This window comes from Erinaceus europaeus, chromosome 2 (assembly GCF_950295315.1).
Source record: "Erinaceus europaeus chromosome 2, mEriEur2.1, whole genome shotgun sequence".
Classification (NCBI taxonomy): domain Eukaryota; kingdom Metazoa; phylum Chordata; class Mammalia; order Eulipotyphla; family Erinaceidae; genus Erinaceus; species Erinaceus europaeus.
The window spans coordinates 6711439-6722371 of NC_080163.1; the positions used below are offsets into that span (position 1 = coordinate 6711439).

The 10933-nt window shown below is 54.7% G+C and overlaps 1 protein-coding gene across 2 annotated transcripts; it reads right to left on the reverse strand.

Moving 5' to 3' along the window:
* Window positions 1-32: 32 nt before the first annotated feature.
* Window positions 33-10622, reverse strand: ISOC2 (isochorismatase domain containing 2). Of its 2 annotated transcripts, none has more exons than XM_060176404.1 (6): window positions 10514-10622; window positions 3427-3564; window positions 3100-3309; window positions 1312-1382; window positions 1126-1243; window positions 33-173 (listed from the first exon to the last, which is right to left on the reverse strand). In XM_060176404.1, the coding sequence occupies exons 2-6, from the start codon at window positions 3559-3561 to the stop codon at window positions 93-95; spliced, it is 615 nt and encodes a 204-aa protein (XP_060032387.1). In that variant the 5' UTR covers window positions 3562-3564; window positions 10514-10622; the 3' UTR covers window positions 33-92. The 2 variants fall into 2 exon arrangements, with proteins under 2 accessions (XP_060032387.1, XP_060032396.1); XM_060176413.1 differs by lacking the exon at window positions 10514-10622 and adding an exon at window positions 3759-3823.
* Between the last annotated feature and the right edge of the window lie 311 nt (window positions 10623-10933).

Here is a 10933-nt window from a genome sequence, read left to right on the forward strand (position 1 = left end):
CCCACCCCCTCCCGAGGGGCGGGGCTCCCGGCGGACTGCACCGCTCCTGGGATCCCGGGAAGGGGGCGCCTCCTGCCGGCGGGCGCCCCAGGTTAGCGCAAGAGGGGGTTCTGGCCTTGGAAGAAGCCCAGCAGCCCGCTGTCTGGGGTGGGCTGCTTAATGATCTTCTGGATCTGCAGGGGAAGGAGGAGGGGGTTTCAGGTAGAGTCCGGAGGGTCCCTCTGCCCGGGACAGGTTGGGGGGGGGCACTGCTCCTTTTGCACTGCCCTCTCCCTGGGGCAGCAGCTGCTCACAGGACACTCCCTCTTCTCAAAACTTCTGGGGCTGTTCACCTGTGCCTGGCCGTCACCCCACTAGCTTGGCCCTTGCTTTGCTGCTGAGACCAGCCAGGGCGACCTCCTCCGTCCTGGAGCTCCTGCGGTGGGCCCCATCCTGACCATGCCGGGCCCCAGAATCCAGACACTCACCCAGCCGGCCGCTTCTCAGCCTCTCCCCCCACACCTCCAACCTGGGGTCCCTGTGCAGACTGCCTCCTCCCACCACTCCCCCACACACCAGGCCTCCTCCAGCTGCACTCCGGGGACTAAGGAGCGAAATCACTGGAGTGACACCCTGGCCCCGGGCCCCTGGCTCTCTCAGAGACCCAGCCCTCGGCCTGGCCAGCCTCCTGCACAACTCTCAAGAAGCCCTAGATCTTTATTTCTTCTCTTTGCCATCAGGGCCACTGCTGAGCCATGGTGCCGGCAGGGCCCCGCTGCTCCTGGCCGCCGATTTTTTAAACGATAAGAGGTGGAGACACAGTGATAAAGGGGGAGAGGGAGGGAAACTGAGGGGCGACCCCTGCGGCACTGCGCCACTGCTCATGCCGGGGCCGGGGGCTTGAACCTGGGTCTTCGAGCGTGGTAATGTGTGTGCACTGCCCTTGCACCACGACTGCACCCCAACCACTGACCTCCCCCTCCAGTCATCACACAGCCCCGTCTCTTCACTGATGGACAGGGGGCTTCAGGGGGTCTAGGACTTGGCTGCCTCCCCTCCCCTAAATCAGGGGCTCTGGGATGTGTCCGGGACTAGGAGGTGGGGCAGAACGGCCTGCAGGTGGCAGGGAGACAGTGGGGAGCGTACCTCCTTGAACTGGGGGTGTGCGGCATCCCCCACGAGCTGCAGGATGAGCCCCTCGCTGGTGGACAGGAAGGCACCGCTCTGCCGCATACGGGACATGGCCACCAGCCGGTCCACCTGGCTGTGGGGGGCCGGGGGTCAGTGGCAGCATGCCCCCCAGGGAGCCTCCCGCCCCAGGACCCCACTCACCTGCGTGAGGAGCAGGCGTCCACCACCACGTGCACCTGCAGGCCCCTCTCCAGCAGGTCCAGGGCTGTGTTCTGGGGGCAGAGAGAAGGTTGAGGACAGTGGGAAAGGAGGGAGCCCCCAGGTTTCCATTTTTTAATGTTATTTGTTTATTAAATATTAATTTGTTTATTCCCTTTTTGTTGCCCTTGTTTTTTACTGTTTATTTATTCATTAGAAAGACAGGAGGAGAGAGAGAAAGAAGCAGACATCAGTCTGGTACATGTGCTGCCGGGGACTGAACCCAGGACCTCATGCTTGAGAGTCTAGCGCCTTAGCCACTGAGCCACCTCCCAGACCACGTGCCCTTGTTTTTTTATTGTTGTAGTTCTTATTGTTGTTGTTGATGTCGTCATTGTTGGATAGGACAGAGAGAAATAGAGAAGGGAAGACAGAGGGGGGAGAGAAAGACAGACACCTGCAGACCTGCTTCACCGCCTGGGAAGCGACTCCCCTGCAGGTGGGGAGCCGGGGGCTCGAACCGGGATCCTTAAGCCGGTCCTTGCGCTTTGCGCCACCTGCGCTTAACCCGCTGCGCTACCACCTGACTCCCCGTATTATTTATTTTAATGAGAGAGATTCAGATATAGAGAGATAACAGAGAGAAAGGCCAAAGCACTGCTCAGCTCTGGCTTATGGTGGTGCTGGGGATTGAACCTGGGACCTTGGAGGCTCAGGCATGAAAGTCTTTTGCAGAACCATTATGCTGTTTCCCCAGCCCAAAGTATATTCAAGATTTAAGGATTTTTCTTTCTTTTTTCTTTTTTTAACCAGAGCACTGCTCAGCTCTGGCTTATGGTGGTGCAGGGGATTGAACCTGGGACTTCGGAGCCTCAGGTATGAGAGTCTGTTTGCATAAACATTATGCTATCTACCCTGCCCACCCCCAGGCTTTTAAAACATTTTAAATTTATTTTTCCTCTTATTTTATTTAATTAATTTTTTATTTTGAATTTTCATTATTGATTTATTGGATAGAGACAGCCAGAAACTGAGAGGGAGAGGGAGGGAGAGAGGGAGGGACACGGAGAGACACCTGCAGCCCTGCTTCACCGCTCACAGAGCTTTCCCCCTGCAGGTGGGCACCGGGGGCTTGAACCCGGGTCCTTGTGCACTGTAACAAGTGCGCTCAACCAGGTGTGCCACCACCTGACTCCATTTAATTTATTTTTTAACCAGAGCACTGATCAGCTCTGGCTTATGGTGGTGTAGGGGATTGAACCTGGGACTTCCGAGCCTCAGGAATGAGAGTCTTTTCATAACCATTATGCTATCTACCCCCGCCTTTTAAAAAAGTTTTTAGTTATCTTTTATTTATTGGGTAGAGATAGCCAGAAATTGAGAGGGAGGGAGAGATAGAGAGGGGGAGAGACAGACACCTGTAGCCCTGCTTTACCACTTGTGAAGCTTCCCCTCTGCTGGTGGGGACTGGGGTCTTGCACCTGGGTCCTTGAGCATTGTAATATATGTGTTCAACCAGGTGAAGCTTCTCCCAGCCTTCCACCCCCAGGTTTGTGAAAAATATATTTATTTAATTTTAGACACAAAGTGAGAAGGAAGGGAGAGAGACTTACAGTACTGGCTCACTGCTTGTGAAGCTTCCCCTGCAGGTGGGTGCTGGGGACCTGAATCTGAGTTCTTTGCAGACTGTCACACGCGTGCTCACCAAGGGGCACCACCGCCCAGCCCCAAGGCTCCCTGGTTTACGAAGGGGATCCCAGGGCGGGGAGGGGTCTAGAAGAGGGAGCTCACCAGGATGCAAGCCTGAGTCTCCAGGCCACAGAGGAGCACAGAGCATAGCTGGGGCCTCGAGTCCAGCTCCTGCCGCACGGCGGGTACCATGCTAAAGCAGGTCTTGGGCACAGCTCGCAGGCCCTCAGCCCCTAGCTCAGGCACCGTGGGGCCCAGGCCCTGGGGGTATTGTTCCGTCACCACAACAGGCATGTCCAGCAGACGGGCCACCTGTGGGGGGGAAAGAAGTTTGAGCTGAGAGGGTACTGGACCCCAGGGCCTGAGGGCAGGGGCTGGGGGACCCCTGACTTGAGGGAGAAGCGAGGTCTGTCCCCACTCTGGCTGTACCTTGAGCATGCGGGCGGCCACAGAGACAATCTGGGGGAAGTAGGCCACGTGGCGGAACTTCTCCTGCATGTCACACAGGAACAGGATGGTGGATCCAGGGTGGAGGCGGCCCAGGCCGGGCCTCACTGCCGCCATGGCCTGGGACGGGGTGGGGGGGGGATGGCAGTCAGGCAGGGAGGGAGCTGCTCCGGGACCTCCCCCCAGCAGGTGTTTGTCAAGGCCCCACTCCCTCCAGGTCTGCCATCAGCAGCTGTGTCCGCCCCAGAACCCTCTGGGCCCACCCTTGTCTGCCAGAATCCAGCTTCTGTTTTGGATCCTGGGCACCCACCCACCTTCCTGGGAAGTCAGTGGGTTCCTAGGTGTGTGACACTTCCTGTGAGAAGGCTTGGCTTGCTATCAAATGAAGACCAGATTGCTGTGGGAAAGCTTCAGCAGAGACTGGTCAGGGGAGTTGGGCGGTACACGTGGTGCAAAGCTCAAGGACCGCGTAGGGATCCCAGTTCGAGCCCCGGCTCCCCACCTACAGAGGAGTCGCTTCCCAGGCGGTGAAGCAGGTCTGCAGGTGTCTGTCTTTCTCTCCCCCTCTCTGTCTTCCCCTCCTCTCTCCATTTCTCTCTGTCCTATCCAACAATGACGACATCAATAACAACAACAACAACAACAATAAGAACTATAACAACAATAAAAACAACAAGGGTGGGAGTCGGGCCGTAGCACAGTGGGTTAAGCGCAGGTGGCGCGAAGCACAAGGACCCACGTTAAGGATCCCGGTTCGAGCCCCCGGCTCCCCACCTGCAGGGGAGTCGCTTCACAGGCGGTGGAGCAGGTCTGCAGGTGTCTGTCTTTCTCTCCCCTCTCTCTCTGTCTTCCCCTCCTCTCTCCATTTCTCTCTGTCCTATCCAACAACGAGGACATCAACAACAACAAGAACTACAACAACAATAAAAACAAGGGCAACAAAAGTGAAAATAAATAAATATTTTTAAAACAAAACAAGGGCAACAAAAAGGAAATATATATATATATATGTAACTGGTCAGATGAAGCGGTTTGCCAAGAACGCACACAGAACCGGACTGGGTCTTGGTGTTCTCTAGAGACAGCAGTGCCAGGCGGCGGGCCTGCCCCTGCTAGCACCAGGCCACCTGGCGGTCTTGAGGACGCGTACAGGAAGTGGGGTGCGGTGCTCTCATTAGAGAAGCGGCTGTGCGGAATGAACTTTGCCTTGGGTCCACCCTTGGTCTCTTTCAGCGCCTCTCCAGCTTGGGCCCCCAACCCTCAGGAGAGTTGAGAACGCCCTGCTTGTCTCGGCCCTCCCAGGGCTCTCTGAGCTCCAGCGCTGACCCAGTACCTGAGGGGAAACTGAGGCCCAAGCAGTGGTTTGCTCGACCCAGGGTAAAGGAGGGAGGGGCCCCTGCCCATTGTGATTCCCCTGGGCTCCGTTCCTTTTCATTTCTTGGGCTGGGGAGGGGGACACACAACACAGACAGACAGAAAAGACTAGGAACACCACAGCAGGGGCCACAGAGCTCCCACGTGATGCCAGGCCCAGGAGAGTCGTGTTTGTTTGCTTGTTTGTTTGTTTGTTTTCATTTTCACCAGAGCCCTGCTCAGCTCTGGCTTATGGTGGTGCAGGGGGATTGAAGGGTGATTCAACCTGGGACTTGGAGCCTCAGGCAGGAGAGTCTCTTTGCATAACCATTCAGCTATCCGACCCCCAACACACACACCCGAGAGTCATCTTTTGAAAACACAAAGCTGGGGGCCAGGTGGTGGTGCACCTGGTTGAGCTCGAGTTACAGTGCACAAGGACCCACGTTCGAGCCCCCAATTCCCACCTGCAGGGGGAAAGTTTTGTGAGTGGTGAAGCAGGACTGCAGGTGTCTCTCTCTTCCCATCTATCTCCCCCTTCCCTCTCAATTCTTGGATGTTGCTTTCTTTTTTAAATTTCTTTATTGGGGAATTAATGTTTTACATTCGACAGTAAATACAATAGCTTGTACATGCATAACATTTCCCAGTTTTCCATATAACAATACAACCCCCACTAGGTCCTCTGTCATCCTTTTTGGACCTGTATTCTCCCCACCCACCCACACCAGTCTTTTATTTTGGTGCGATACGCCAATTCCACTTCAGGTTCTACTTGTGTTTTCTTTTCTGATCTTGTTTTTCAACTTCGGCCTGAGAGTGAGATCATCCCATATTCATCCTTCTGTTTCTGACTTTTTCACTTAACATGATTTTTTCAAGGTCCATCCAAGATCTGAAAACAGTGAAGTCACCATTTTTTACAGCTGAGTAGTATTCCATTGTGTATATAGACCACAACTTGCTCAGCCACTCATCTGTTGTTGGACACCTGGGTTGCTTCCAGGTTTTGGCTATTACAAATTGTGCTGCTAAGAACATATGTGTACACAGATCTTTTTGGATGGGTGGATTCCTGGCTGTTTCTATCTAATAAACCCAGGTAATATATACACACGAAGCTGCCTCAGTTCTCTCCTGGCTTCTCCCCCAAGAGCAGCACCCCTGGCAGAGCCCTACTCCTTGTCAGAGGACTGAGAGAGCATTTTTTAAAAAATATTTTTATTTATTGGATAGAGACAGTCAGAAATTGAGAAGGGGAGATAAGGAGAGAGACAGAGAGACACCTGCAGCCTTGCTTCACCACTTGTAAAGCTTTCCCCCTGGAGGTGGGGACCAGGGGCTTGAACCTGGGTCCTTGTGCACTGCAACATGTGCACTTAAGCACGTGTGCCACCGCTGGCCCCCCATTTTGTTTATTTATTTATTTATTTATTTATTTTTAACCAGAGCACTGTTCAGCTCTGGCTTATGGTGGTGCGGGGGACTGAACCTGGGACTTTGGAGCCTCAGGCATGAGAGTCTGTTTGCATAACCATTATGCTATCTATCCTCCGCCCAGGCCCCCAATTTTTATTTTTTAAAATATTTATTTATTCCCTTTTGTTGCCCTTGTTGTTTTATTGTTGTAGTTATTATTGTTGTTGTCATTGTTGGATAGGACAGAGAGAAATGGAGAGAGGAGGGGAAGACAGAGAGGGGGAGAGAAAGACAGACACCTGCAGACCTGCTTCACCGCCCGGGAAGCGACTCCCCTGCAGGTGGGGAGCCGGGGGCTCGAACCGGGATCCTTACGCCGGTCCTTACGCTTTGTGCCACCTGCGCTTTATTTTTATTTTTTAATAAGACAGATACAGAAAAAAAGATAGAGAGAGAGACCAGAGCCCTGCTTCAGATCTGGCTTATGGTGGTGGTGCTGGGGATTGAGCCTGGGACCTTTGGTGTCTCGGACAGGCATGAAAGTCTTTTTCCATAACCATTATGCTGTATCTCCAGCCCCCTCCTTTAATTTTATTATTATTTATTTAGTATTGGATAGAGAGAGAGAAATTGAAAGGGAGGAGGGGGGAAAGAGGGAAAGAGACAGAGAGACACCCACAGCCCTGCTTCACCACTCATGAGGCTTCCCCCTGCAGGTGGGGACCAGGGGCTCGAACCTGGGTCCTTGTGCCCTGTAATGTGTGCACTGACCAGGTGCGCCACCGCCTGGCTTGAGAGGATGAATCTAAAAGGGCAGAACTGGTGACTAGGGTGCTGGCTCACCCATCCTAGGAACTCTCTGAAGTCAGGAAAAATGACAAGCAGCGCTTTATGTAACACTATGGAAATTTTCCAAAGCGTGCTCTCACTGAAAGAAAGCCCCGACCGGAGAATAGAACGGAGCCCTGTTCTTGCCGGTGGAGCAGAGCAGAGCGCGTGCCGGACCCCAGCTCTCTGGCAGGTCCAGGAGCCAGGATGGGGGGCTGGCAGCTCTGGCCAGGTCACTGAGGGACTGAGTTTCAGCGCTAGGCTGGATCCTGTGAAGAAGAATTATGTTGCAACAAAAGATTTCTGAGGCTGGGGAGAAAGCCCAACACCCAGCCACTGGCATCATCAGAAGCCAGAACTCAGCAGTGCTCTGGTAAAAGCAAACCAGAACAGCAAAGTTTGAAAAATGGGAGCTAAAGGGAGGAGCTGCTGCCTGGCTGGCTGGAGGTCGGGGACAAAGCAGGGGCCGCAGGGGAGGCCGGGCAGTAAGGGACCAGGTCCTGCCCGCCTGCTTTGGGCAGAGGCCGGCACCTCGGCAGGAGTGGCTGGCAGGCAGGCAGGCAGACCCAGACTGCCCGGCTGTGCTGTGCGAGGAGGAGGAAGACGTTCCCCCGTCACCCACCCCCAGAGAAAATCTGGCCAGTGGGTGGAAGTCTCTGGAACTAACTGGGGAGCTGGTTCTGGGAAGAAGAAAAACTTGTGTGTGTGTGTGTCTCTGTGTGTGTGTGTGTCTCTGTGTGTGTGTGTGTCTGAGTGTGAGTGTCTCTGTGTGTGTCTCTGTGTGTGTGTCTGAGTGTGTGTCTCTGTGTGTGTGTGTCTTGAGTGTCTCTGTGTGTGTGTCTGAGTGTGAGTGTCTCTGTGTGTGTGTGTCTCTGTGTGTGTGTCTGAGTGTCTCTGTGTGTGTATGTCTGAGTGTGTCTGTGTGTGTGTCTGTGTGTGTCTGAGTGTGTCTTTGTGTGTGTGTGTCTGTGAGTGTGTGTCTCTCTGTGTGTGTCTGAGTGTGAGTGTCTCTGTGTGTGTCTGAGTGTGAGTGTCTCTGTGTGTGTGTGTGTCTGAGTGTGTGTCTCTGTGTGTGTCTGAGTGTGTGTCTGAGTGTGTGTCTGAGTGGTGTCTGTGAGTGTGTGTGTCTGAGTGTGAGTGTCTCTGTGTGTGTGTGTCTGAGTGTGTCTGTGTGTGTGTCTGTGAGTGTGTGTGTCTCTGTGTGTGTGTGTCTGAGTGTGTCTGTGTGTGTGTCTGTGTGTGTGTCTGAGTGTGAGTGTCTGTGTGTGTGTGTCTGTGTGTGTGTCTGAGTGTGAGTGTCTCTGTGTGTGTGTCTGAGTGTGAGTGTCTCTGTGTGTGTGTCTGTGTCTCTCTGTGTGTCTGTGTCTCTAAGTGATTGTGTGTCTGAGTGTGTGTCTGAGTTTGTGTAAGTCTGTGTGTGTGTGTCTATATCTGTGTGTGTGAGGGTGTGTCTGTGTGAGTCTGTCTGTGTGAGTCTGTGTGTGTGTCTGTGTGAGGGGGTGTGTGTCTGAGTGTCTGTGAGTCTCTGTGTCTGCGTGAGGGTGTGTGTGTGTGTGAGTGTGTGTGTGTCTGAGTGTGAGTGTCTCTGTGTGTGTCTCTCTCTGTGTGTGTGTGTCTGAGTGTGAGTGTCTCTGTGTGTGTGTCTGTGTCTCTCTGTATGTCTGTGTCTCTAAGTGATTGTGTGTGTCTGTGTAAGTCTGTGTGTGTGAGTCTGTGTGTTTGTGTCTGTGAGTCTGTGCGAGGAGGTGTGTATCTGAGTGTCTGTGAGTCTCTGTGTCTGTGTGAGGGTGTGTGTGTGTGTGAGGGTGTGTGAGTGTGTGTCTGAGTGAGTGTGTGTTTGTGAGTCTGTGTGTGTGTGTGTGAATCTGTGTGTGTGTGTCTGTACGTCTGTGTGAAGGTGTGTGTGTGTCTGTGAGTCTCTGTGTGTGTGAGTCTGTGTGAAGGTGTGTGTGTGAGTCTGAGTCTGTGAGTCTGTGAAAGTCTGTGTGTGAGTCTATGTGTGTGTCTGAGTGAGTCTGGGTGAGTCTGTGTGTCTGAGTGTGTCTGTGAGTCTGAGTGTGTCTGTGAGTCTGAGTCTGTGTGTCTGAGTGAGTCTGTGTGTCTGAGTGTGTAAGTCTGTGTGTCTGAGTTAGTCTGTGAGTCTGAGTGTGTGAGTCTGAGTGAGTCTGTGTGTCTGAGTGTGTCTGTGAGTCTGAGTATGTGAGTCTGTGAGTCTGAGTGAGTCTGTGAGTCTGAGTGAGTCTGTGTGTCTGAGTGAGTCTGTGTGTCTGAGTGAGTCTGTGAGTCTGAGTGAGTCTGTGTGTCTGAGTGTGTGTCTGTGAGTCTGAGTCTGTGTGTCTGAGTCTGTGAATCTGAGTGTGTGAGTCCGTCAGTCTGAGTGTGTGAGTCCGTGTGTCTGTGTGTGTGTCTGTGAGTCTGAGTGTGTGAGTCCGTCAGTCTGAGTGTGTGAGTCCGTGTGTCTGAGTGTGTGTGTCTGTGAGTTTGAGTGTGTGAGTCCGTGTGTCTGTGAGTCTGAGTGTGTGAGTCCGTCAGTCTGTGAGTCTGAGTGTCTGAGTGTGAGTGTGTGTGTCTGTGAGTCTGAGTGTGTGAGTCTGAGTGTGTGAGTCTGTGTGTCTGAGTGAGTCTGTGAGTCTGAGTGAGTCTGTGTGTCTGAGTGTGTGTCTGTGAGTCTGAGTCTGTGAGTCTGTGTGTCTGAGTCTGTGAATCTGAGTGTGTGAGTCCGTCAGTCTGAGTGTGTGAGTCCGTGTGTCTAAGTGTGTGAGTCTGTCAGTCTGTGTCTGTGAGTCTGAGTCTGTGAGTCTGTGTGTGAGTCCGTCAGTCTGTGAGTCTGTGTGTCTGAGTGAGTCTGTGAGTCTGAGTGTGTGAGTCCGTCAGTCTGTGTCTGTGAGTCTGAGTGTGTGTGTCTGTGTGTCTGAGTGAGTCTGTGAGTCTGTGTGTCTGAGTGAGTCTGTGAGTCTGAGTGTGTGAGTCCGTCAGTCTGTGTCTGTGAGTCTGAGTCTGTGTGTCTGAGTGAGTCTGTGAGTCTGTGAGTGAGTCCGTCAGTCTGAGTGTGAGTGTGAGTGGAGGGCCGAGGGTCTGGGTGCCTTGGGGAGGGTCCAGGTGGGCGGCAGGTGCGAGCAGCCGGCTCCCTGCAGGTCACGGCCACGTGGCTGGGTGACAGGCCCAGCCCGGATTTCCAGGCTTTGAGAGCCTGGGAGGACGAGCCTCCCTCGGGGCCTCAGTTTACCTGGGAGACCGGGGGTGGCCCACACGCCCGACAGGGAGACAGCGAGGCCGGGGGCGAGCACAGCCGGGGCCGACGGCGGGGGTCCACGCCCGGGCCAGGCGGTGTGACCTCTGCCTCCCGGAGCTCCCGGCCGGGCCTCAGTTTCCCCACCGGCCAGACGCGCCGTGGGCACCCCGGGCGGGGGTCTCGGCTGGAAGGCCGGGGCCGGGATCGGGGTCTGGCGCCCCTCGCAAGGCCACTCACCTGTGGGAGCCCCGACTTCCGCCGCCCCGAGCTCCCGGCGCTTCCCGGCTCCTGGGCGTTTCCCGGCCACGTGGTCCGCCCCGCCCCCCGCCGCAGCCAATCGTCGCTCAGAGGGCGGGCGGACACGCCCCTTTCCCTCGGCCAATCTGCTTCACATCCTCAACCAAGCGGCCGGCCCTGAAGCTGTGATTGGTCCTCTAGGGCCTGGGGGCGTGGCTAAAGGCTTTTACTGACCAATGGCAAGTCGAGGCGGGCGAGACTGGCATACAGGGGCTGGGCGGCCGGGAAGATGCGAAGAGGGTGGGTTTCGGGCGGGGCTGGAGGCAGGGGGCGTCCACCGCCCCACCCGGGCCTCTGCGTGAGCGAGCGGTTCCTGCTACGAGGCCCTGCGGTGACAAATTGCCGTGGCCTCAGGTTTCA

What these genes read in the sequence shown, in the direction of transcription:
- ISOC2 (XM_060176404.1), bottom strand. Translation starts at nt 3,561, where the DNA reads ATGGCGGCAGTGAGGCCCGGCCTGGGCCGCCTCCACCCTGGATCCACC. An exon ending in GACGCCTGCTCCTCACGCAG is followed by an intron (nt 1,244 to 1,311) that starts GTGAGTGGGGTC and finishes GGCCCCCCACAG; the next exon opens with CCAGGTGGACCGGCTGGTGG. An exon ending in CACACCCCCAGTTCAAGGAG is followed by an intron (nt 174 to 1,125) that starts GTACGCTCCCCA and finishes CTTCCCCTGCAG; the next exon opens with ATCCAGAAGATCATTAAGCA.